At 53.3% G+C, this 26,625-nt stretch overlaps 1 protein-coding gene across 1 annotated transcript in view; it reads left to right on the top strand.

Annotated features, from left to right (window-relative positions):
• Positions 1-26,625, top strand: part of TG (thyroglobulin) — a 254,316-nt gene that overhangs the window by 28,644 nt on the left and 199,047 nt on the right. The window contains exons 12-22 of the mRNA XM_086695581.1: positions 624-764; positions 1,127-1,204; positions 1,740-1,852; positions 5,020-5,122; positions 6,088-6,288; positions 8,307-8,519; positions 10,053-10,207; positions 11,912-12,068; positions 13,664-13,888; positions 21,478-21,627; positions 25,660-25,830. Coding sequence (XP_086551707.1) covers positions 624-764; positions 1,127-1,204; positions 1,740-1,852; positions 5,020-5,122; positions 6,088-6,288; positions 8,307-8,519; positions 10,053-10,207; positions 11,912-12,068; positions 13,664-13,888; positions 21,478-21,627; positions 25,660-25,830 — 1,707 coding nt within the window. The remainder of the gene's footprint in view (positions 1-623; positions 765-1,126; positions 1,205-1,739; positions 1,853-5,019; positions 5,123-6,087; positions 6,289-8,306; positions 8,520-10,052; positions 10,208-11,911; positions 12,069-13,663; positions 13,889-21,477; positions 21,628-25,659; positions 25,831-26,625) is intronic.

Here is a 26,625-nt window from a genome sequence, read left to right as displayed (position 1 = left end):
TGTGCCCATCAGATGGGGTGATGTGACCTCTTGTAGAGGGTTGCCATGAGGATTCATCAGCTAAAACCTATATTCGGATTGTGCCTGCTGTTGTAGGACATGTTGAATAAGTGCTGTCTACGGGTCTCCCCTTTCATGGGCCAGAGGACATCTCACCGACCTAAACGGCCTCGTATGAAAGTGATTCGAAAGAGGCCAGCAGTGATTCCTTCAGACTGCAGCCTACATCTATCTATCTTTCTATCTATCTATCTATCTGAGAGACAGAGAACGCATGCTCTTAAGTAAGCTCCTCCCCCAGCATGTGGAGCCCACCTTGGGGCTCGATCTCACGAACGCTGAGATCATGACCCGAGCCGAAATCAAGAGTCAGATGCTTAACCAACTGGGCCACCCCAGGCACCCCTACATTTTTATTTTTGAAGGGCAGCCTGATGAGTGCCTCTCCACTGTTTAAGGAGCCTCTGTCCTGTTTTGGGAGGCACTGTTTGTCACATCAGTAAGAAGGCCTCCTCACGTTGGAGCAAGAATGTGCGTGGGGCCTGTCAGCGGCTGAGCCCACACTGCTGAGGCTTTTCCAGCCTTCCGGCTCACGTTTCTGCTCCCCTCTCTCCTGACTCCAGCCCTTGACTTCTATCAAAGACGCGCCTTTCTCCGGGGAGATGATTCCACGCGAGCATCCGCCCTTCTGCGGCCCGGCCCTTACGTGCCCCAGTGCGACGCGTGGGGACGTTGGGAGCCTGTGCAATGCCACGCCAGGACTGGTGAGCGGGATGGACACCACGAGGGGTGGAGTGACACCCTCCTTTTCATTTAGAGGAAAGGGCTTTGCACTGGGGCCAGTGAGCTGGACTCTGGGCCCCTCTGGCAGCTGGTGACAAATCCCTTAGTTTCTCTGGACTTTGTGCCATTTGTGCGATGGAAGTTGTGACCTGCCAGCCTGAAGGTCAAGTGCGTGGTTGCTGGGGGGATTGGGGTGTGTGATTGTGCACATGGTGGGCAGGGGGGACAGATGGGAACCTGCTGGCCCTGCTGTGGGTGCACAGAAGGAGAGTTTTGTGCGAGACCCCTGGGGGCGAGTCCCCCAGCGCACTTCCTGAACCTCTGACCCGCGGCTCTTTCCCAGGGTACTGCTGGTGTGTGGACAGGAGGGGAGAGTACGTCCCTGCCTCGCTGACTGCCCGCTCCTCCCAGATCCCCCCGTGTAAGTGAAGCCCGAGGAACTGTCCCGCCTGACCCTGTGTATAGTCGCTGTCATGTTTGTTCTAGGCTGGTCCAGCCGTTGTTGTCACCCCACCTTGGGGATGCTCGTGGGTCAGCCCCCAAGCGCCCACAGTCCAGCCCCCGAGGGCAGCCAGGCCATGCTTTCCCGCATTCCCAAGTCTGGACGACTCTCATGATCTTGGTCCTTCGTGTTCTGTGCACCTCGCTTCCTAGGTGCAGAGAGTCCCCAGTGACGGTGAAAGAGCCCGGGGTCCCCTCCTCCCACCTGCTCCCGGGCATTTTCATTCACTCTTCCAGTTTTGACAACTGTCTCACACTTGCCCTACGGACCGGCCTCTCCGCATGTGGGTCTCTGTCCCTGAACCGTGGCCTGATCCTCCTCTGAGGCTCCCTCTGTCTGTGCAGGACACCTCCTTCTACCCTGACTCAAGCCTCTGACCCCCACCCCCCAGGCCCATCTGGGCTCCCTGCTCTCCCACGGCCAGTCTGTTAAGAACTCCCCTCCTCTTCCTCAGGCCCCACCGCCTGTGAGGCATCTCGAACCAGTGGGCTGCTTTCCAGTTGGAAACAGGCTGGGTCCCAGGGAAACCCATCTCCAAGAGACCTGTTCATCCCAACCTGCCTAGAGGTAAGGCTCTGAGAGCACAGGGATGGTTTGAGGAGGGCAGCCAGAGCTTTCTCATGTACACTGGGGATGATTTTTCTAGTTCTCAGTATACTTGTTTCACTTAAAAACTCCTAGGTCATTCTTTACCCTGACAGACCCTGGCTGTGTGACCTTGGGCAATTTGCTTACCTTCTCTGTGCTCCAGTTTGCTTTATCTTACCCTAAGATTGGGCCACACTTTTATCCTGCCTAGTGCTAGGATTGTTCGGAGGCCCCAAGGAAATACTTTCCATTTCTTTGCAGAATAAATCTGCATGTCTATAGCTGGTGACATATTTACCCTAAAGTCATCCTGGCCACATTGTATGGCCAGTATATCTGTTTCTTCATATAAATGGGAGGCATTAGACTGTTACCTGCTTTACATTGCTGGATGGGTGCAGAACTGATGTAAAAAGCCCCCGAAGGAAGGATTCTTGCTGGAGTCTTAACCACTTACATGCCGAGTGATGGCAATCTCTGCTCGGCCCCTAGAAGTTTCTGAAAGCGAGATGACTACAAATCACTGAGCAAAAGTTTCCTTATTATTATTCTTTATTATTGTTGCTGTTTGGAACTGTGACGATGGACCCCAGTTATTACTGATTTTTGTAGAGAAATTGGCCTCTTTAGCCTTTTATCTTGGCTAACAACCCCCGATGGCTGGAATGGAAGTCTGTTCCATTGTCCTGGGTACCGGCCTCTGTTGGCACAGAGGGTGAGGTGGAGACCACAGTTTCTGACAGAGGGAATAGTGATTCTGAGCAGGCTGTGATCAGGTGGTCTCCCGGCCTGCCTCCTGTGGAGGCCCCAGGTGCTAGGGAACAGGACCCAAGCCTTCCACAACCCAAACTGGGTAGCTGTGCCTTTGACCCAAGTCCCTAGGAAAGGTTAAGTTAACGACTAGAATGTTCTCAATTTTTTTATTAATGCCACACATTTTATTTATTTAATTTCATTAATTAGTTAATTTCATATGAAATTTATTGTCAAATTGGTTTCCATACAACACCCAGGGCTCATCCCAACAGGTGCCCTCCTCAGTATCCATCACCCCCCTTCCCCTCCCTCCCACTCCCATCAACCATCAGTTTATTCTCAGTTTTTAAGAGTCTCTATGTTTTGGCTCCCACCTTCTCTTTTTTTTTTTTCCTTCCCCTTCCCCATGGTCTTCTGTTAAGTTTCTCAGGATCCACATAAGAGTGAAAACATATGTATGACTTATTTCACTTTCTCTGTAAGACTTATTTCACTTAGCATAACACTCTCCAGTTCCATCCACGTTGCTACAAAAGGCCAGATTTCATCCTTTCTCATTGCCACGTGGTATTCCATTGTGTATATAAACCACAATTTCTTTATCCATTCGTCAGTTGATGGACATTTAGGCTCTTTCCATAATTTGGCTGCTGTTGAGAGTGCTGCTATAAACATTGGGGTACAAGTGCCCCTATGTGTCAGCACTTTTCTATCCCTTGGGTAAATTCCTAGCAGTGCTATTGCTGGGTCATAGGGTAGATCTGTTTTTAATTTTTTGAGGAACCTCCACAGTTTTCCAGAGCGGCTGCACCAGTTTGCATTCCCACCAACAGTGCAAGAGGGTTCCCGTTTCTCCACATCCTCTCCAGCATCTATAGTCTCCTGATTTGTTCATTTTGGCCACTCTGACTGGCATGAGGTGATATCTGAGTGTGGTTTTGATTTGTATTTCCCTGATGAGGAGCGACGTTGAGCATCTTTTCATGTGCCTGTTGGCCATCCGGATGTCTTCTTTAGAGAAGTGTCTATTCATGTTTTCTGCCCATTTCTTCACTGGATGATTTGTTTTTCGGGTGTGGAGTTTGGTGAGTTCTTCATAGATTTTGGATACTAGCCCTTTGTCCGATATGTCATTTGCAAATATCTTTTCCCATTCCGTCAGTTGCCTTTTAGTTTTGTTGATTGTTTCCTTTGCAGTGCAGAAGCTTTTTATCTTCATGAGGTCCCAATAGTTCATTTTTGCTTTTAATTCCTTTGCCTTTGGAGATGTGTCAAGTAAGAAATTTCTGCGGCTGAGGTCAGAGAGGTTTTTTCCTGCTTTCTTCTCTAGGGTTTTGATGGTTTCCTGTCTCGCTAGAAAGTTCTCAATTTGAAGCCTTTGTCCCATAACATTTTCTCAAACCTTTCACTTGGCTTTGAATCTTACCTGTTTGGATTACAAGGCATGTAACCAGGGGCATATCATCTGATTTCTCTGGGCCTCTCTGGGTAGAATGGGGACAGCAGGGTCCCTGCCTCCTAGGGACGCAGTGACACCCTGGGAGTGGGGGTGATTCACACAGAGTGGCCCTTGTGGTCATGTTCCCTGTGAATGTCGAGTGTTATTACTGTCATTTCTTGCCTGTGAACAAGGCACAGCAGAGTATGATGTGAAAAGCAGCCAACAGAAGCTCAGGGAACCAGTGACAGGTAGCTTGGGGCTGCTGGTTTTCTCCAGCACCCTGCTTCCTCTTAGGGTTTTCCGTTACAGATGCAGGAGATGTAACACTTTCTACCACCAAGAGTTCCTAGAAGGAGTGTGTGCAAACATCAATCTAGTCCTGCCTCTTTTTTTTTAGCGGGGAAACTGAGGCCCCACTGGCCTTGCTCTGTGTTCCCCAGGTGGTCCCAGGACAGTCTGGGAGAGACGGGCCTGGCCAGATAAGGTCTGGGTAGCTGTCTTCTACTGATCCCCTCATTGTCTGTTACAGGTGCCAAAGGTCCCCTTCCTTCTAGGGATGCGTGCTGAAAATCATTTCTGGACCTGGGGGGAGCTTGGTTCAGGACAGTGGCTGGGCTTTGGGGCCGGATGGGTTTAGACCCAGCCCGGCCCCACCATTCTCTCCCTATGGGACGTTGCTCTGTCTCCTCCCCTCTCTGAGCCTCAGTTTCCCCCACCCGAAAATGAGAACGCTGTGGGCCTGGCCTCATGGGGTTGTGGTAACCATCAATTAAGGAGCGGATGTAAAGGGTCTGGACCAGGATAGCGTCTTCTCCGCCTCGCCTCTCTCTGTTTGGTGAAACCGTCCCCGGTGGTTTCGGCAAGGGACATTCTGGACATCTGCCCACCGACCTGTGGGCTGCAAAAACGTCTTCCCTGGGGTGAAGACATGAGCTCGGCTTTGTCTCAGACAGGAGAGTTTGCCAGGCTGCAGGAGTCGGAGACCGGCGCCTGGTGTGTGGACCCAGCCTCGGGAGCGGGCCTGCCTCTGGCCACCAACAGCAGCGCCCCGTGTGAGTAGCTACCCCTCCCCCTGCCCCAGCCCCGCCATGAGTGCTGCCTCCAGCTCCCCGCTCTGCTGCTTCCAGAGCTGTGGGAGCCTCTGGCCTCCCTGGGCCTCAGTTTTCTCATCTGTAAAATAGGGGCAGTAGGCCCTCACCTCCGTGGGTTCTTGAGAAAGACACGCGTGGCAGGGAGTGGGCTGTGCTTTGTAACCAAGACATGCAAACCGGCTCTGGTCCCCATTAAAGTGGCGCTGAGGCCACAACCAGCCCCTGCCTCGCCCCTTGCCACCCCCACCCCGCCTCAGCCCCGCAGCCTGGGTTCCGCACCGAAGTCACCAGGGTGTCCCCCAAGTGCCAATGTGCTCTGCCTCCTCCAGGGTCCTCGGGGCCCAGGCTCCTCCCCGTGGCCCATCGGCCCCTGCGTGTCGGGCTCCCGCTCCTCTCTTTGCTTTTCTTATCTCATCATCTCTCGCGCTCAGGACCCGGGTGTTGTAAACTACAGCCAGACTTTTCAAGAAGGGGGACGCTGGCTTCCCTCCGGGCCTTCACGTGCATTCTGCTTCAGTCCCCTCCCCACCCCCGCTTCCTACACGGATCACGTGTCAGTCCCTCCAGACGCCTTCGCGGCCTCCCTTCCAGAGCTGAGCGCCGTGCCTTTCTGCGGGTTCCCAAACTGCCCTGCTCATGGCCTGTGGTCCCCCCATCACTCTCAGCCACAATCCCTTCCTCCCTCCCTAAATCTCCTTAAAGACACGAAGTTCCTGGAGGGCAGAGAGTGTGTGTGTGTGTGTGTGTGTGTGTGTGTGTGCGCGCGCGCTTGTAGGGGAGTCTGGATTTGGGCGGGGTGCCGTCTTTGGCCTGTCCTAGTCCAGCACCCCAGACCCTGGAGGGCCCTGCAGGTGGGTGTGACAGGTGGCGGTGGGTGGAGGCACCTCTGTGGGCCACGGGCCCATTTGGCTTGTCTTTGTGTCCAGGCCCGAGCCTCTGTGACGTGCTCCCGAGTGGAGTCCTCCCCAGGAGAGCCAGCTCGAGCTCTACCCCAGCCTGTGGGGAAGAGGATGGACGCTCTTCCCCCGTGCGCTGCGACCCGGCCCAGGGCAGCTGCTGGTGTGTCCTCGCCACCGGAGAAGAGGTGCCTGGGACCCGCGAGGCTGGGCGCCAGCCAGCCTGTGAAAGTAAGCTGTGACCCCCGAGGGGCTCCCCTGGGCTGCTGGGTGGGTGTGCCACTCATCTCTTCCCTTACGCAGGCTGGGGAGGACTCTTGAGGCACCAGGACAGGGCAGGTTGGGGGGGAGACAGGGAAGGGCTGGAGGGATGTGGTTTCAGATGATTCCCATGACGCCAACACTCGTGTCTACAAGTGGATGGGTGTATCCCCCTCTCTAAACAGCACCAGGCTGGGGCTCCGGGGTGGCTCCATCGGTCAAGCGTCCGTCTTGGGCTCAGGTCGTGATCTCACGGTCCGTGGGTTCGAGCCCCACGTCGGGCTCTGTGCTGACAGCTCGGAGCCTGGAGCCTGCTTCAGCTTCTGCGTCTCCCTCTCTCTGTGCCCCTCCCCTGGTCTCGTGCTCTGTCTCTCTCTCTCAAAATAAATAAACATTAAAAAAATATTTGAAAAAATAAACAGCACCAGGCTAAGGGGAAGTGTGGCCCTTGCCTGCTAGGGTAGCGGTTAGTTTCAAAGGACCTGTGCCCAAGTCCTGGCCCTGTGTCTCTAGACTTCCATTTCTTCATCTATAAAAGGAGGATGAAAATGCCACAGCTGCCAACTTCATAGGCTTGTTTTGAGGAAGGTAAATTAAGTGTCAATCATGACAGAGTTTCACAAGCTCTACAATTCATGGTAGATATCAGACATCACGGGTGTAGGAAGCTTACCCTTGTAATACACCAAGAGCTGTTTCCTTGCTCTGAAAGGGTTAATTCACATCCTGAAATTCCCAGTGCAGGCGATGATGTGTTCTTGTTGTTAACAATCATCGTCATCATCATCATCAGGACTCACATTAATGACTATTTGTCTGTCATGTGCCAGTAACTCCTCTAAGCTCTTTATGTCCCTTAACGCATCTTGATTCACACCATCCTTCGGAGGTAGGCAATATCGCTGTCCTCACCATTTTATGGGTGAGAAAACGGAGTCACAGAGAAGTTAATTAACTCGCTATAGGGCGCTCAATGATCCCACTGAGTGTGTCTGTTCTTTCGTTTACTCGTTCAGCCACTTATTTAACGTACATTCCTGGAGCTTGTGTTCTGGGTGAACAGGGAGGGGCGCCCTCTTTCCTCCCTGGCTCCGTGCAGCGGGGAGACCAGCGTGCACATGATTAGTCTTGAATGACTGACAGCATGGAGGTCCGCAGCAGGAGGCCCGAGAGCTCGCTAAGTTCGCCCTGGGGAACCGCAGAAGGTGTAGAAGGCAGGAGATGTTGAGTTGATGATGGAGGCTTGAAAAAAAGGAATATTCTAGGCAGCTGGGCAGGCAGAGGGCATGGGACGTTCAGGGAAGGGGAGACCCGCGAAGGTAGAGCGGCAGGAGGAGAAGAGATGAGAGGAGGGGGGAGGGGAGGAGAGGAGAGGAGAGGGAATGGTGGGTCAGTGGCCCTCAGGGCAGTCGAGAGCCCTGTCCAGCTTCGCTGCAGCTTCTGTGCTGACAGCAGGGACTGGATGGGTTGTCTGATCCCGGAGGCGGGGAGCCTGGTGCAGAAGCTTCCGTAGGTAGCAGTTTGGGAACCGGTGGCTGACCCTAAAGGAAGGAAGTGCACGGAGATGAAAAGTCGGGACAGGTGATCTGCAGCCCTCGCTGGTCTGCGGCAGAGGGGACGGGACCATCTAAGGTGCTGCCACATGTGTGGCTTGGGACAACTGGGGTTCGTCATGGGTGGAGCTCGGGACACCGAAGCTGGGGGAGACGCGGCCGCAGGCGAGGAGGTCGGGTGTGCTGGCTCTGGGGTGGAGAGGCCCCCTGGCAACTGGATGTCCAGATGGGAAGGAGCTGCGGGGACCCAAGCTGGACACGAAGATGTGGGAGAGGGTGTGCTCAGGAGTCTGTTAAAGCAGGAGGATGGGCTCACCCGAGAGGAGGGCGGGGAGGGAGGGGGCCCCGGGAGGTCAAGGCTGGGAAAGGGCGAAAGGGGAGACGTCAGGCCCCCCTTGTGCGAGTGGCACCCACAGTGGCCCTCTTTGCTTCTAGGCCCCCAGTGCCCGCTACCGTTCAACACGTCGGATGTGGCCGGTGGAGCGATCCTGTGTGAGCGAGCCGCGGGCCCCGGGGGATCCGCCATCCAGCGGTGCCAGCTGCGATGCCTCCGGGGCTACTGGAGTGCGTTCCCGCCAGGGCCCCTGCTATGTGGCCTCGAGGAGGGACGCTGGGTGTCACAGCCGCCCCAGCCCCACGCCTGCCAGCGTGAGTGTCTGCCCCGCACCCTGCTTTCTCCCTTGGGGCTCAGGGCTGAGCACCTGCATTCTCCCCACCCGAGGGTAGCATTTCCACGGTGAGCCAGGCGGCATCAGGAACAGGAGAGGGGGCCCAATAAAGTGTTTTCTTTCTTTCTTCTTTTTTTTAATTAAAAAACACTCATTTATTTTTGGGAGGACGCAAGTGGGAGAGGGGCCGAAACGGGGACAGAGGATCTGCGCTGACAGGCTGACAGCGGAGAGCCCGATGTGGGGCTCAAACTCAGAAACTGCGAGATCACGGAAGTCGGACGTTCAACCGACTGAGCCAGTCAGGTGCCCCAGCATTTTCTTTTAGAAGGAGCAGATGTGTTTCACAGACTCCTAGGGTTACGCTTTCTTTTGGGACAATCTGCTCCTTGGGAGAACTGCCGCCATTTCAGGCTTTCCTGGGATGCCTTGGATACAGAAGTGTATTCGGGAGGTAGGTGTTCCAATGGCCTTATTGGCTACTCTGGTGTTGACAAGCTCAGAGCTGTTTGTCTGGACTCTGACCCACTGGGCTCACTCCCGGGTCCATCTGGGGCTCCACACCTAATGCCTGGCAGATCTGGGGCTGGACCCTGCTCTGGGGCGGGGGGGCACCAGTTCTGGTCAGTGTGTGCCTGGGCCCTGTTTGAAGATGGGCCGAGCCCCTTTTCCCTGCTCTCCCACGGAACCTGTTCTTACACCCCCACAGCTGTGAGGCAGCATTGAGCTCTGACTGCCTCTGCCTTGGCTAAGGCTGGCCACAGTTACTCACAGCCCGGCAGAGCAGGGGCGGATGCCGGGACCGGGCACTGGGTCCGGGGTGGTGTCTGAGAGAGAGGGAGACCCAGATCCTGGGACGGTCACAAGGTTCCGGGGGGTTCGCAGAGTGTCAAAAGGCAGTATTTCCGGCAAATTTCTGGGATAGAAAATGGTATCCATAAAAAGGCCAGTATGATTTGGACAAATAAGTGGTCTGTCCCCCTGGCTGTGACAAAGTGGCCTAAGCCGAAATTAAGACCAGGCTTGTCAAGACTGGCTCTAGAGCCAGGCACTTGGGAGAAGAGGGGCACGAGCCTCGAGCTCTTACAGTTAAGTGCAGGGCCACCGTGTACTACTGTGCAGGTTGTGCACTGAGCAACCTTAGAGTGCGGCTCTCATACAGTCTGTGGGGTCTCCCCTTAACTGGCAACATCGTATGCGGTGGCCCTGTTGGAATGCAAGATAATGTGGCAGACTTCCCAAGAAGAATGTCCAGGTCCCCCCCACCCCCCCACCCCCAAGAATGTCAAGCAGCCTGGTTTAGAGGCCGAGGCCGGACTGAGCTCGCTGGGAGGGTGCGTGCTCAGTAATTTCAGAGAGAAACCACCGTGCCGGGAAGGGGGCCGTGCAAGCTGGGAGTGCTTGTGCGTTCCGAGCTAAACGAAGAAGGGCTCCTTTTGCAGAGGCAAAACCAAAGAGGAGAGTCTCACGGGTCTGCTGTCCGCGTCTGCTGACCTCTGGCGCTTGCCTGCAGGGCCCCAGCTGTGGCAGACCGTCCAGACCCGAGCGCGGGTCCTGCTCCGGCTCCCGCCAGGCAAGATGTGCAGCGCCGACTACGCGGGCTTGCTGCCGGCTTTCCGGGTCTTCATATCAGACGAGCTCGTGGCCCGGGGCTTCTGCCAGATCCAGGTGTGCGCCTGGCCTCCCGCGCGGGCGGGGGCTCGGACTGGGCTCGGGGTCACCGTGTCCGGGGGGCCTCGGGGCTCAAGGGAACCTAGGGTCCCGCTCCCACTCATTCTACCGATAGGCAAACCGAGGTTCACCCTGAGAGAGACCTTTGGCCAAGGCTAATTACGTAGCGGCAGGGATGGAATCCGCACTCCTTACCGGCGTTCCTTTCTGCATAGAGGTGACAAACCAAACGTGTGCCGAGCACTTACCGTGTGGCGAGCCCCGTGCGCTGTTGGCCGGGACTAGCAATGCTCGCGGGGATCCTATTACTGTTCCCGTTTTGTGGATGAGGGGGCTGAAGCCCGGAGGGTTAACGTAATTGTCCAGAGTGACACAGCTGGGGATGGTGGAGCCCGGCAGATGACCTGGGGACAGAGCTGTGAACGCCTGTGCCGTCCTACCAGCACCTGCGGAGGAAGGGTCCGGGAACGGGGTGCAGGAAGACTGAAACGCCAGGATGCGCACCCTGAACCACTGTGCCGGATGTGTCTTGACCAAACCTGCCGGAAGGCATTATGGATTCCCCCCTGGAAGGAAGATGCTGCCTTCCAGAGTCTTTAGCTGTGTAGTAGGCAAAGGCTTCTGTGATTTGAAGTCACAAGTATTCACAGAGGGAGTCTTTAAAAGTCACTCAATTAGGGGCGCCTGGGTGGCTGAGTCGGTTGAACGACCGACTTCGGCTCAGGTCACGATCTCACGGTCCGTGAGTTCGAGCCCCGCGTCGGGCTCTGTGCTGACAACTTGGAGCTTGGAGCCTGCTTCGGATTCTGTGTCTCCCTCTCTCTCTGCTCCTCCCCTGCTCATGCTCTGTCTCTCTCTGTCTCAGAAGTAAATAAACATTAAAAAATAAATAAATAAAAGTCACTCAATTAAATAAGCGACTCGTTCTGCTCCAAGCTTGTTAACTCAGAGAGCAACGCAGTTTTAACACCTCATGCTAAGAATTTTGGAGAACGTACATTTTCACGAAAACAGATACAGACAGTTGTGATTCTAAAACAAAGAGAAACATACTTTGCCCCCTTTTATTCAAAGAAATGTACTTGGCAACAATGGCAGTGATAGCTATTCATTGTTGAGCCCTGACTGTGTCCCTGGAACCATTCTAGAAATTGTGCATTTCTTGTCTCTAATTACGTCAGCACCCTGCTCAGTGGGCCTTAGTGGCCCTTGATTTCTAAGTGTATTAACTAAAGCCCACTGAGGGTACGTGAGTTGCCCAAGTTGGATAGCTAATCCAGGTCTGTTTAGACTCTTTCGTTGCACCAAGTTCTTTCTTTCCTTCTTTCCTCCTTCCATGTAACAAATGTTTGAGTGCCTATTACAGGCTGGGCATGATTGTAGGCCCTGAGGATTGTCAAAGACGAACAAAGCCAAACGCTAGTTAAAGTGGTCGGGACGGATTTTAATCAGTAATATACTAATGCAACAGGGAAAAAAGAATCCGGCGTGAACCAGGATGAACTTTGACTTGTGCGGAGGTGACTGGACCCTCATGGTTCTCTAGGGAAAGGGGGTTGATGGTGCCTTTTGCCCCCTCGGGTGGGTTGAAGGGAGGTTGGAAGGAAGTAGCATCCACCACGTTCTGGCGCCTGGTGTGGGCTCAGCAAAGCTGCCTCCCGACTCCGTGTTCTAGAACTAAAGGTATCTGTCTCCATGCAGGCAAAGACTTTTGGGAGCCCCGTTTCCATTCCTGTCTGCGATGGTTCCACGGTGCAGGTGGAATGTGTGAGTGGCGAGCGTTTAGGAGTGAATGTCACATGGAAATTGCGGCTCCAGGACGTTCCCCCAGCCTCTCTTCCTGATGTGCGTGACATCGGTATGTTTTCCTGTGCTTCTGCCTTGATGGCATGCAGCCTCTCTGAGACTCAGTTTCTCCATCTGTCACATGCCGGTGGAGCCTGTAATGCCTTCCTACGAGGATCTAGTGAGAGAATGATGTACTTGGCCCTTGGAGGCGCCAGTGATTAAAAAGTACATAAGGGGTTCCTGGGTGGCTCAGTCGGTGAAGCGTCCGACTTCGGCTCAGGTCATGATCTCACGGTCCGTGAGTTCGAGCCCTGCGTCGGGCTCTGTGCTGACAGCTCAGAGCCTGGAGCCTGTTTCAGATTCTGTGTCTCCCTCTTTCTCTGACCCTCCCCTGTTCATGCTCTCTCTCTCTCTGTCTCAAAAAGAAATAAATGTTAAAAAAAAAATTTAAAAAAAAGTACATAAAAATGAACGATGTTCTGTTAGTGGCTTACTACAGTTAAATAATATCACCTGAGTATACTTATGTGGACACTTTTAAATTCTTCTCTTGATTTTCTGGGCACCGACGGGGAGACAGGGGTGAAGCAGGGAAGAGGAGGAGGGTGACAGTCTGTGTTGGTTTATAATCTGTGTTCTGCGCACTTGTAATTCTAAAACATCTCAGACCAGTGACAGTATTTAAACCCATTATTATACTGTGTAAAGTGGGCAGGTGTGTGGATGGATTGAGAGAGCAAAAGGATCCAAGGAGTGGACTTTGTGACGGTGCCGGGAGCCAGTGTAGACAGAATCCATATCGCCGACCGGAGAATGGGGAGCCCCCACCCCTGCTCTCCTACCATCCGGTCCAGTGGCCAAACGCCCAAGGTCAGGACTGGCTGCAGCCTGACCTCTGTGCTACCGGGGGGGCTGGGGGTCCCTTTTCATCTTCTTCTGGAAAGACCCAGGGCGATTCAGGTACGTCTGAAGCTGCCAAGAGAGGAGATGCTTATTCCTGGTGTCCATGCTGATGACTGTGGTTTCGGGCCCTGGGTGGGCTTTACAGGAGCCTGCCGGAGCATGGATGTTCATGGCGTGCAGGGATCCGTCCCAGCTCCAGATGTCGTGCTCATCTGGTTTCTTCCTAGGCAATACTTAGGGGTCAACAGCGGGAGGCCGCTTCGGCGTTTAACTAACCACTGCCTCCTGGAGGCTCCGGCTTCTCTTTGAGTGGCCCCATCATACACATCCTCCCTCATAATCGTCACCAACTGCAAGAGAAGCATTGCCAGCCCCATTTTGCAGATGAGGAGACCGAGGCTCAGAGACGGTGGCTTGCCACAGGTTAAGACAGCCGTGTATCTACGTGGTGCGCCTGAAATTCGTGACTGAAGACACGATAGCTCGTACCAGTGGGGATCATACTGATGCCACAGAGATGGCAGGATCCAGAGACCCGGGTTAAAGTCTCAGTAACGCTTCTGACTCCGGTGTGAATTTGGGCCCGTCCGTCCCCTTCTGTGGGCCTCAGTGTCTCCCCCTGTAAAATGAGAAACCCGGCAATGCTTACATCCCCTTTCCCTGTGGACATTCTGGGTGGCTCTGCCCCTTGACACCCCCCCCCCCCATCCCGGGCCTTGCAGAGAACAATATGACATTCCTGCCTCATCGTGTGTCTTACAGAGGAGGCCTTAGTCGGCAAGGATCTCATCGGACGCTTCGCGGATCTGATCCAAAGTGGAGAGTTCCAGCTTTATCTGGATTCCAAGACATTCCCAGCAGACCCCTCCATCTACTTCCTCCAGGGAGACAGCTTCGGCACCTCTCCCAGGACGTGGTTTGGGTGCCTGGAAGGATTCCACCAAGTCTTGGCCACCGGCAGTGCCCCTCGGGACCCACCGGGGTGCGGTAGGTCCTTGCCCAGCCCTGGGACTGCTGTTTTCGGACACGTGAGGCTATGAAAAGGGCCACCAGGGCACTGGAGGCGGTCCCTCCGCACCTAGAGAGTGGAGAATCATCCGTTTAGCCGCTCGGCAGGTCTCCCGGTAACCCACCGTGCGTGGGCACGGAGTCATTACCATTAGGTGGTAGCTGAAACCAGAGGCGTGGGTGGCATGGCAGAAGGAACCCCTGATGTTGAGGTGACCCTTCTTCTTCGTTCTTGACCCACTTGGACTTTGGGGTGCGGGCCCCACTGTCTTTGTGGAGAAGGTTGACGTCCGCCCCGTGCACTCCCCAATATCTCAGTCTGGTTATGGCACCGCGTCACTCACCACCGGGTCCGAGTGGCCACTGATCAGCCCAGGGCTTGACCACCAAGGGGCGGTGGTTTCTGACAGAGGTTTACTGGGGTTGCCGTCCTGGCCTTTACCCCAAGTAGCTTTGGAAGTGGTTTTTTTTCGAGAACGCGGCTGCACATTCCTTGAACGGGAGCTGCATGGGTTTCCTGTCGCTACCGCGACAAATCGTCGCAAACTCCGTGCCTTGAAACGGCACACATTTATTACCATACGGTTCCGCAGGTTTGAATTCCTCTTCGGGTCTCCCTGGGCTAAAACCAAGAAGTCAGCAAGGCCTGCCTTCCTACCGGAGGGAAGCTGTTACCTTGACTTTTCCAGCTTCTAGACGTGACGTTGCCCACATTTCTTCCTTCATCCCCAAAGCGACAGTACCATAGTAGCTCTCTGGACGCGCTTCAAATCACACCTCATTGGACTCCCATCTGTCCCTTCTGGGGACCCAGTGGTCACACACAACTGGGCAATCCAGGGCACCCTCCCTATATTAGGGTCAGCCAGTTAGCAACCTTGATTCCGTCTGTGGCCTCAGTTTCCCTCTGCCGTGTAGCCTAACGTGTTTGCGGCACCCACGGATCAGGATGTGGCTGTCTTTTCGGCCTCCTACTTCCAAGGGCTCGCAACGAGAAGTCTTCCTCCCACGTGGCACGAGACAGAGAGGCATTGTTGCGGAGCTGAAGCAAGGGGAGATGTTTCTCAGTTATTTATTTTTCCGTTATTTATATCGGTTCCAACACAAGAACTACATGACTTTTCCTTTTGTGAAGCCCATGCCAAGCTCTAAAGTCCACATTGGATTTAGGTTGCAGCTAATTCTTTTTTTTTTTTTTTTTTTAAATTTATTATTTATTTTGAGAGGGGGGCGGGGAAGGAGAGAATGAGTAGGGAAGGGGCAGAGAGAGAGCGTGAGAGAGAGAATCCCAAGCAGTGACAGTGCAGGCTTGATCTCACAAACCATAAGATCATGATCTGAGCCGAAATCAAGGGTCAGACGCTCAACCGACTGAGCCGCCCAGATGCCCCGAGATGCAGCTAAATCTTAACGCAGAAGCCAGAAACGCACCCGGTTCACTCACTGCTGATATTTACAGAGGGTTTTGTAGTTTACGAGGCACTTTCACAGCTATTTACTGCTCACAGTGGCCCCCAGCGACCGGCCATTCCGCCATTTGACAGATGAAGGGGTTGAGGCTCAGATGAAAGGAGACGCAGCATCTCTAGGGTCCAGGGCAGGGCCGACTCAAAGGAGGGACTCGGGTTCGTGGAACCAGTTGGCTGTGCCTGAGTAACCCAAGGTCCTCTGGGGCCAGAAGCCCCGCTCTTCCTACCTCACAGAGCTGCCCAAACAGAAAGGATGAGAAGTAGGAGCAGGGGTGGAAGGTGCCCCCTGCCAGGGTGGGTGAAGCAGAGTCATAGTGACTGAGGCATTCAGAACACCCACCACTGTGTTCTTGGACTGACCGTGAAGAACCCGGCATCTACTGCCAAGGGCATGCGTGTGTGGGGGGGGCTGTGTATGGAGGGGCAGGAGTCTGATTTTATGGTCACCCAGGTAGCGCTGGGAAGGGGGTCTGGGAACCCCATCTGGGTGCACATCCTGGAGTGTGGAGCCCAGGGGTGGAGGGAAAGGACATGGGACAGGTGCTGGTCAGGGGCCAGGTCACAGGGCTGTAGTCTGGCTCTGCCTTTACATTCCCTCCCAGGGCCCATTCCCTGCGTGTAACAGAAAGCGCTGGTCCAGAAATAGGATCCTAAGTTTCCTTCTAGGGAACTCTATTGATTATTAGATTATTACTTCCTGCCTGACAGGATGGGTAGCCCAGCTCCACTGGGAGGAAGGAGGGGAAGCTGAGTTCAGAGCTCAACAGTCTTGTCTGAAGGATGTCAACCAGTGGGGGCCACAACTCAGCGTGGCTTCAGAGAGACTGGGAACCACAGGGTGGCCTGGAAATTCGACTGAATGACAGGTTCTTCTGGGCTACATTTGCTGCAAGACAGGAGTTGGCCAGTTTCTTCTATAAAGGGCCGGAATGCAAGTATTTTAGGCTTCGCAGACCCTATGGCTTTTGTCTCGATGACTTAACTCATCCATTGTAGGGAGAAAAGCATGGCTGTATTCCTTTTTTAATTATTTTTTATTAAAATTTTTTTTAATGTTTTTATTTATTTTTGAGAGAGAGCAAGACAGAGGGCAAGCAGGGGAGGGACAGAGAGAGGGGGAGACCCAGAATCCAAAGCAGGCTCCAGGTTCTGAGCTGTCAGCACAGAGGCTGATAATGGGGCTCGAACTCACGAGCCACGAGATCATGACCTGAGCCGAAGTTGGACGCTCATCCGACTGAGTCACCCAGGCACCCCGCGTGGCTCTATTCTAATAAAACTTTATTTGCTATGCAGAAAGGTGAGCCGAATTTGGCCCACGGGCTACAGGTTGCCAATCCTAACTTTAGATAAACCTACATTCTGTTTCTCAGCTGCTGTAGCTTTTCGTGACTCAGAAGAATTGTCGATCATGCCATGCAGCCCTACCTCCTTACTCCAAATAGTTAGAAAGGTCTGGAATGGAATTCACGAAAATCCAGCCCTGGGAGCCCTGGATTTTCTCCCGTACTGATGACAATATCTATTTGTTATTGAACTTCTAATACATGCTGGGGCCTCATTGGGTTTCTCCGGTCTAGAGGGCCAGGTACTATCAATCCCATTGTCTGGATGAGGCAGCCAGCCGCATAGAGTTAGGAGTATTGGGAGACTGCTCTTTGACGTCAGGTGGAGCTGGGTTCGAGTCCTTGCTCCGACACTTTCTCTGTGTGGGTTCTTGAGACATCACTTACCCTCATGAGGCATCCTCTGAAGAAGAGGGATGATAACACCTGTTTCCTGGGGGTTGTGGTTTGCCTGGCATGATGCAGTCAGTGCGCCTCTTCCTACCTGGTGGCCTCTCAACGAATGGCCTTTTTCGTTGACCACACTGGGATCCGAACCCAGCTCTCCTGATTCCTGATTCTTCGTCCCCTGCCTCACACTGCTGTCTTCTCAACAAGGGGGTTCTTCGTGAAATCATGCCCTTGGGTCCTTGCAGCTCCTTTAACTGGCCCTTTCTCCTTCTGAAGCACATCTGGGACACAGCTGTGGGGCTACAAGCAGAGCATTGTCCTGGGGAGATGAAGCAGGGTTTCTGTGTATCGTTTCCGGGGAAGGCTAATCTGCATGATCCCCTCGGAGGGCAGTGACTGGGGGCTGGTGGGGGCTGAGGGTGGGGAGCATCCACCTCCTGTGACTCACGCAGGCCTGGCGGCTCTTACCCCGGGAACAAATCCTGCAGAGGAGGCCTGGGCTCTGTTTGCAGCTTCGACAGGGTCGGTTATGTCCCCCCTCTTGCCTCAAGGCCAACCACGCGGCTTCCCTTCAGAATTACCTGCTGGCAACTTCCATACCCGTTTGGTCCAGTAAGGAGAATGTCAGAGAAATTGTCCAGGTTTTCCGTTCTCCATTCTGGACCACATTAACTTTCATTCACTACAAGTCCTTCGAACAGAGCTCCTTCTCTATGGGTGTTTTTTCCCCCCGAAGTAACATGTTACGTCTTGTTTCCTTCCTCTTCCCTTCTTCCCTCTTCCTGCCTTCTTCCCATCTATGGTATCCATCCATCGAAGCTTTCAAAGCATACCTAGGTGTTAAGCCCCGGGTTTCGTAGTCATGGAAGCAAAGGCCAGAACTCCACTCTCAATGAACTGACAATCTAGGTGGGGAGAGAGAAATGAAAAGCCAGCTAGGTGTCAGTGAGAAAGGCTTCTCCATCCCTGTCCGGGCGGGTCAGGGAAGGCTCGCTGAGATGCCAGGTGCGTCGGAATCGCTGCTCAGGGAAGAGCAGGCAAGGAGTGGGGTGTGCACGCGTCTGTGTGTGCATGCGTGTGCATGTGTGTGCCTGTGTGCTGAGGGTGCTACCGTGCGGAAGGGCATTCTGGAAGTGGAGGTTAGCGCAAGGAGTCACGAAGCTGTGGCCGAATGATGACAGAGTCGGTGGTCTGTATGGCTGGAGAGTGGGGTGTGTGGGGATATGGCGGCTCTCAGAGAGAGAGGCAGGAGCCAGGGAGGGAGAGGCCAGGGCCGGCCAGGGGTGGCCTGCTGGGGGTGCCGGGGGAGAATTCCAGGCCGGAGAGTGACAGGGCCAGGCGCGGGGTGGAGCGGAGCGAGCTGAGGGCGTGAAGGGCTGTTACACTTCCTCGCGGATACTTTTCGTCAGCAGAGGCATGGCTGTCATGGTTGGGGGCCCATGGGGACAGGGTGATTGGAGGGATGGCCTGACCCGGAAGCTTGGTGAAGCCCTCGAATTCCAATAGGCCAGACTGTCTCCTCTTATGAAGGAGGGCACCGAGACCAAAGGAGTTTCTGACGATTTCGTGGAGGGAGTTAATTGAAAGATGGGTGCCAACTTGTTGCTGTGGACGGAGGGGTCTTGGAGAGCCCACGCCTGCCGGGGGAGAGGGGAGGCTATCGAGCCTCACTCTGACCTGAGCACGGCGTTCCCGTGGGTGGAAAGGCTTTGACGGCACAGGCAGAGAGAAGCAGGACGCGGGTTCCTCGAGCATCGTCGTGAGGCCTGCAAGTGGCTGAGCTTACAATGAAAGTGAGTCCCCGCTCTCTCCTGCTGCCCCCCACCCACCCCTCGGGTTGGGAGGCCCGGCAGCTGGAACCGGTGGAAGAGGCTTTGTTTTCCCTTAGCGATGAATTCGGAGACCACTTGAAAAAATAGTCCGCGTCCTCGGCTTAAAATACTCGAGATGATCAGGGACCTGACTCATAGGAGTAATGAAACCCCACTGTCTGGGGGAGGGGGTTAATTGCTCAGGGGCAGACCGGAAAACACACCGTTCGGTTTCCAAGATGTGCCCTGAGTTTCCGATTTAGTCAGACGTGCCGGGCGTGTGTGCGTGAGAGAGAGATGGCGGTTGAGTCAACATTGGCTCCACGTCCCACACGTTCGCGCTCACTTTTTTTGTGGAGGGAAGGTGCTCGAACTGGCGGATGGAGAGAAGGCTTTGGTTTTTAGGGAAGGGGGCTCAAATGCACCTCTTTCACCTTATCGCCCGGCCCACTTTGACCTTGAGCTTCCGTTTTTTCCAGTCTAGACAGAGGATGGTACCTTTCTTAGAGGATCGTGGCACCACGCTTGGTGTGACGTGTAATTTTACCTCCCCACAGCCCTTCGCATGAAGCATGCCAGGGAGTCATGCACGAATGTCCCGAGGCTCAGCTTCCTCATCTGCGACATGAGGGTAAAACACCGACTCACGGGTGTGCTGTGGTTATGGCCATGAAGCCCACAGCAGAGTGCCGGGCCCAGGGAAGGGGTCCCAAGAGCAGACAGGCTTCCGGCTCTCGCCTTCACTGGGTAACAGCTCGCTTCTTCTGGAAGTCATTTGGCAAACTCCTGGGAACACAGCCCAGAACCAAGAAAGAAAGCAACAAGAACCTCTTTTCTCCCCACCCCTTCTCTGAGCCATCAGTATCAGTGTGGCCAAACTTATGCATTTTCCTAAGCTAGAGCTCCCGGACCCTAACAACTCTTGGGAGATATGCGTCTCTCTAGTTGGGGTTTCTGGTTCCTCAGCCCAGATCGTAGTAGAGGAACAGATGAGAAAGGACTAGAAATGTGAGAATCAGAGGGGGCAGAGAGCACTGAGAATCTGCAGATTAACAGGGTAGCACAACAGGGAGGCGAGGAACGAGGCCAGTGAGGCCTCCAGGGGGCGTGATGTACGGAGGCCTCCCTCTCAGGGTCATACTTGGTATTTCTGAGTAAATCAGAAACCCCGCAACCCGACAGCGAGGGCCTCCGTGAACCCTGTGCCCTGGGGGTCTCACCTCACCGTGGTCCCAGATCTGAGCAACACCATCGATGACCAACCGGCGGGGAGAGGCCGCATGAGTCTAATGAGAGGGTGCTGAATTGTTGAAATTGCCCTGTTTGGACAGCGTGGATATTGAGGCTGGCCGATGTCAAGGAAGGACTCCCTCGAGTATAAAAATAATGATGGGTGGGAGAGTGGGGGAGATTGTTGATGGGGATCAAGGAATGCACATGCCATGATGAGCCCCAGGTGATGCAGGGACGTGCTGAATCAGCAGATCGTACGTCTGCAACTAATATAACACTGTAGGTGAACTCACTGGAATTAAAAATGAAAAACAAAATAGCGACCATTTGTTGAGTGTATATGAGTCTGGCATTATGATCATCATTACATTCCGACGGGATCGTATTATTAATACCTTTCACAGAGGAGAAAATGGAGCCTCCGGGAAGTCCATAGTCATTTAGGTATCGCGGGGAGAGGGACCTGAGCCAATCCTTCTAACCCCCAAGCTTGCACCCCAGGCTGCACCCCACCATGCCCTCCAGTTAGGGCAGCGTTCCCATGGCAACTGAGGGATGGACCCTCATCTTTCAAGTTGTTCCCAAACCTCGTCTCAGGCCAGTCTTCCCTTTGTCTGCTAAGGTCTAGCTTAGTAGCTGGCTTTGTCTGGCTGTTTTCGTTCTGTTCCTTGACTAATCCGAACTCACTCCTGCCTCAGGACTTTTGCACTTGCTGTCATCTCTGCTTTGAATACTCTTTGGCTCTTTGCCCAGGGTGCTCCCCATCATTTGGTGTCAAGCATCACCTCTCAGAGGGCCTTCCTCACTGACGTACACTCCTCTCCTGCCTCGCTTTACCCACATTTGAAGTTCTCGTCGGACAGCCTCTTATCCTACTAGCCCGTCAGCTCCTGAAGGGCCGGAGCCTCGTCTACCCTTCCCACAGCTTACCCTCGACTCTGAGGGTCTGACACATTGCAGATTCTCACTGGGCACTTGTTCAGTGAGTGAGCTTTTGTCCTGCTGCTGGGATTTCACATGGCCTGTGTGCTCCGAGGTGCACACAGAATCTCTTCTTTGTTTCCTTAAAAAGTTTTTTTAACATTTTGATTTTATTTTTGAGAGACAGAGTGTGAGTGGGGGAGGGGCAGAGAGAGAGGGAGACAGAATCTGAAGCAGGATCCAAGCTCTGAGCTGCCGGCACAGAGCCCGACGCGGGGCTGGGACCCACAAACCGTGAGATCATGACCTAAGCTGAGGTTGGACGCTCAACCGACTGAGCCCCCCAGGCGCCCCCAGAATCTTTTCTTTAACATCATTTCTCTGTTTCTCTCTTCCAGTCAAGTGTCCTGAGGGAAGTTACTTTCAGGAGGAGATCTGCATCCCCTGTCCCGTCGGATTCTACCAAGAACAGGCAGGCAGCGTGGCCTGTGTCCCATGTCCCAGGGGCAGGACGACCGTTTCTGCTGGAGCTTTCAGCCACACTCACTGTAAGTGTCGCCAGGTCCCCGCTTGAAAGAGAGTCCCTGCCATGCAATGGGGACACAGCAGGGTGGTTCAACCTTGGCCCTGTTGAAATCTGGGGACAGAAAATTCATTCTGGGGACCGTGTTCTGTGTGGCACGATGTTTATTTAGCAGCATCACCGACCCTTACTTGCTAGATGCCAAGAGCATATCCCCTCCCAGTTACGACAAGCAAACATGTCTTCAGATGTTGCCAAGTGTCTCTTGGAGGGGGACACAATTGCTGGCCGTGGAGACCCAGTGGGTGCAGAGCATAATGATCAAAGGGGCACCACCTCCGTATGCCTGTACCCTGCCAGGATCTAGGTCAGATGGCTTAAATCCTATCAAATCCCCTTCTGTGTAAATATTATTGGCCCAACTTTTGCGTATAAGAACGCTAAGGCTCAGAGAAGTAATTTAGCCAGAGTCCCTCCCCTAGTAAGTGGCATAACCGGCCTTTGATGTTGGCGTTGTCTGCTTCTGAAACTTCTGATTTTTGTAAGCCAAGCTTATCAGATTGAGAAATGGAAGAAATTTTCCACCCACAGTCATTACCAGTCATTACAACTGTGTTGCTCACATTCCCTTTCTGGCCCTATAACTTTGTCAGGACCGTCGGTACGTGTGGCCTTCCCATATGTCATGTGATTTCACTCGGCCTACGTGATAGTCACCTAGGTGTTGTTGGGTTTTTCCTGGCAAGGGCGCACAGCTCGCCTCGTTGTGCATCTGAAACTGTGTCAACGCGGAGCAAACCATTAATGTTTTAGATCTGAATAGATTTTAGAATTCTAAAATGATTAATTGAAAGAGACCAAGTCAACTTCCCTGGTAAGGGCAGTTTCTTTTCTTTTTTTTTTTAATTAAAAAAAATGTTTATTTATTTTTGAGAGAGGGAGAGGCAGACTGCAAGCAGAGGGAGGGGCAGAGAGAAAGAGACACAGAATCCGAAGCAGGCTCCAGGCTCTGAGCTGTCAGCACAGAGCCCGACGCGGGACTCGAACCCACGAACCGTGAGATCATGACCTGAGCCGAGGTCGGCCACTCAACCGACTGAGCCCCCCAGGCACCCCCAGGGCAGTTTCTTTAGGAGAGAAGTGGTAATAGTGTGATAATTCTAAGACAACCAGAGGGATTTTATAGACTAGGAGTCTGACATTGCTCCTAGACATTAAACTCTTCACCAGGAAGGCAGAGTGTCCCTGACGTCTGGGCATCACCCTCAGCTTGGACGCATTGATTCAGCCATGGATTTGAGATGAATTGAAGTGTTATCACAGTGCTTAAGGAAGGCTTTCTTACAAAGGGATCGATGCGATGTGTTGATCCTTGTTTATGGGAGCGGGGGGCACTACAGAAATGACAGAGAACAGAGGAGAAACCTGAAGTTTGACACCAGCCAGACCCAGGTTGGTTCCCGCCTCCGCACTGGAACTATGACCAAGGCCACGCCTCCTTCTTTCTCTGAATGTCAACTTCCTTATTAATTAGATGGGGCCGATGATACCCCACTCATAGGGTGCTTATAAACCATGTCTTAGTTCCAGTTGCTACATACAAATTACCATAGACGGGGTGGTGGCAGCAGCTAACGTTTATTTCTTATGGTTCTGGAGGCAGGAAGTCCAAGATCGAGGTACCAACATGGTCAGGTTCTTGGCGAGGGCCCTCTTCCTGGCTATGTCCTCGCGTGGCCTTTCCTTGGTGCATACATACAGAGTGAGGGATCTCTTGTGTCTTCCTCTTTTTATTTATTTATTTATTTATTTATTTATTTATTTATTTATTATTTTTTTTTTCAACGTTTATTTATTTTTTTGGGGACAGAGAGAGACAGAGCATGAACGGGGGAGGGGCAGAGAGAGAGGGAGACACAGAATCGGAAACAGGCTCCAGGCTCCGAGCCATCAGCCCAGAGCCTGACGCGGGGCTCGAACTCACGGACTGCGAGGTCGTGACCTGGCTGAAGTCGGACGCTTAACCGACTGCGCCACCCAGGCGCCCCTAAAAAAAAGATTTTTAAAGTAGCCTTTGTAATCTCTCTACTAAATGTTGTAACTAATCAATGGTTAGTGCTATAACTAATAGTCTTACTATATAGAAAATTAGATGTTCTCAAGTCTCTGGGCTGCCATGAAAGAACATTTTTGAACCTACTTCCCAGCCCTGGAGAACCATGTCAAGACACTCTCTTTCGGTATCATTCATCAAAAATGTATTAAGCACTCTTTTTTGTGCCAAGTTTTTACTGGGTATATAGGAGACAAGTGATGGTAATTTCCTTGTCCTCAGGGAGTTTAGAGTCTGATAGGAAAAGAACATAACGTTTGATTAATAATATGATGTGTGTAATTAATAATATAATGGACATGTATGTTATATGATCTTGTCGTAGCTAGCACTGCATCTTGAAGGACAAGTGGGCATTAGCCATGGGGCAGGTGGAGAAGGGGCTTCTGGGCAGAAGAAATAGCTGAAGGCTAGGAATAGAGGTATTCATCCATGGATTCAGGTAGTATTTATTGACTGGGTTGTTTGGGGGAGGTTCCGGTACCCAATTCCAGTGTGTGTGTGTGTGTGTGTGTGTGTGTGTGTGTGTGTGTGTGTGTAGGGGGTAGTTTCCCCAGACCAGCAGCAAGCAATCTGGACATGATCCTCTCAGAGACAGTACCAGATCCCACAGGTTGAGACCCCACTGCCCCCATCCCCAATCGAAAGCCCAGGTTACTACCTGTGCTTCTGAGGAACAAGTTACACACTGGACGTTCCAACAACCCCCTCGGGCACCGGTCCTATGTCTAGATTGTTACCTGTACTTCCGACCAGCTGACTCTAAGTCAGAGGTTCCCATGGCCTCCTCCTTGGGTTGACTAATTTGCTAGAGCGCCTCCCAGAACTCACCGAAATTACCAGTTTGTTATAACAGGATATAACCGAGGAACAGACAGGTAAGAGATGCACGGGACATGGTCGGGGGGCGGGGGGGGGGGGGGAAGGGGCGGAGCTCCCATGCCTCTCCAGGTGCACCGCTCTCCCCCACCTCTCACGTGTTCACCAACCCGGAAGCTCTCAGAGCCCCATCCTTTTGGGGTTTTATGGACGTTCCATTACATAGGCGAGCTTGATTAAATCATTGGCCGTTGGTGATTGGAGGTCAGGGAGAGGGACCGAAAGCTTCAGTGCCGTAATCACATAGTTGCTTCTCCTAGCAATCAGCCTCTGTCCTTAAGAGCCATCCCAAAGTGACCTCTATACTGTAACAAAAGACACCTTTATCGCTTTCACCACTTAGGAAATGCCAGGAGATTTAAGGGGCTTTGTGCCAGAAACGAGAGGAAGGCCAAATATATATTTCTTACTACAAATCCCGGTATTACAGCGCGGGAGCTCGTGTCCTATGTCAGACCCTGAGCAAGGCACTGGGATCCAATAAGGAACAAAACCAGATCAGGTCCCTGCCGGCCTGGAGCTTCTACTGAGGGGGAGGCGGATAGTTCATTCACACAGACAGATGGAAATAGTAACCACGGTCCAGCAGCGAGGAGAGGTGTGGGTGGATGGGAGTGTGTAACGGTCGGATGTCGGAAGCCTGGGGCTTCCCTGAGGAAGTGAGGATTGAGGGGAGGGCTGATAGGCAGTGAAGGGGTATCCCATTGAAGCTGGAAGAGAACGAGCACCAGGAGGTGGAGCCCCGGGAGCAGAGCCTGTGTTTGGGATATGGTGTTGGGTATCCGCAAGAGGGAGTGCCCCGGGGACTGAATGCCGTGTGCCCTGTGGAGACACAGAGCGCGTGGAGTGAGACAGGTGGAGCCAGATCGCAGGGTCTTAGTGGCCCAACAGGGGGCCTGGACAAGATCCTTTGACCAAAGGGTGGGAACCCTGAAGAGTTTGACGCTGGAGGGTGTCTGCATCCGTCACTTGGACATGCGATGTCAACTACAGGCAGTCTGGGGGCCCCGAGGGGAGGGGTCCCAGAAGCACGTCGGTGATGGTACATCTGTCTCTCCGTTCCAGGTGTCACTGACTGTCAGAAGAGTGAGGCGGGCTTGCAGTGCGACCAGGACGGCCAGTACCGAGCCAGCCAGAGGGACAGGGGCAGCGGGAAGGCCTTCTGCGTGGACAGCGAGGGACGGAGGCTGCTGTGGTCGGAAACGGAGGCCCCACTCTCGGAATCCCAGTGTCTGAGTATGTGCTGGGAGTTATATCAGCCACGTACCTGGGGAGAGGGCATGTGCTCTCAAGGGCTTTCTAGAAAGGGAGAGAAGTAGGAGATGCATTTGTCTCCAACATTTTATTTTGCAAATTTTTAATCTACGTGGGAGTCGAAAGAATAGTAAGATGAATAAATAAATACCTGTCACCTAGATCCAAAAAAGTTAGCATTTTCCACTTCCTTTTTCTTTCTTTCTCTCCCTCTCTATTTTTGATCCTTGGAAAGCAAATTTCAGACATCATGCAACCTCACCCCTAAATACTTCAGTGTGTGTGAGCCATGAATTTTAAAATAATTCACGAGCTGAGTTTCCTTTTCCTGTGGGTGCTGTGCCTCTGCAAAGCTGGTCAGCTTTTCTCTCTCAGCTGGATGTTGTAGGAAGACCCGAGTGCCGGTCCCGATTCTGTAACTTACCTGCTGGGTGACCCAGAGCAAATTGCTCAACCTCTCTCTGATCCTCAGTCACCCCAGCAGCCTCCTGCCTGCCTCCTGGGACACTGTCAGGGTCAACAAAACCATCCTAGGAGGACAACCAGCCTCCACTGAGCCCCACCCTGTGCCGGGCACAGCTCTTCAACGAGGTGATGGGTGGGAAAGTCCTGGGTGAACCGATCGATACCTGTCGTAGAGCGCTCGGTGGGATGGGAGTGGGGTCAGGACTAGTTTAATCTCAATGGTGCCCTCCATTAGCTATGTCGTCTGAGCAAGCCACTCACCTTCAAGAGTTTCCTCATCTGCTGAATGGGGCTGTTAATGCCTGCCTTGCA

The sequence above is a fragment of the Puma concolor genome, chromosome F2, assembly GCF_028749965.1.
Source record: "Puma concolor isolate L17-30 chromosome F2, mPumCon1.1.hap2, whole genome shotgun sequence".
NCBI lineage: Eukaryota > Metazoa > Chordata > Mammalia > Carnivora > Felidae > Puma > Puma concolor.
Note: the sequence above shows the minus strand (reverse complement) of the source record. Positions and strands in the feature narration are given on the sequence as shown.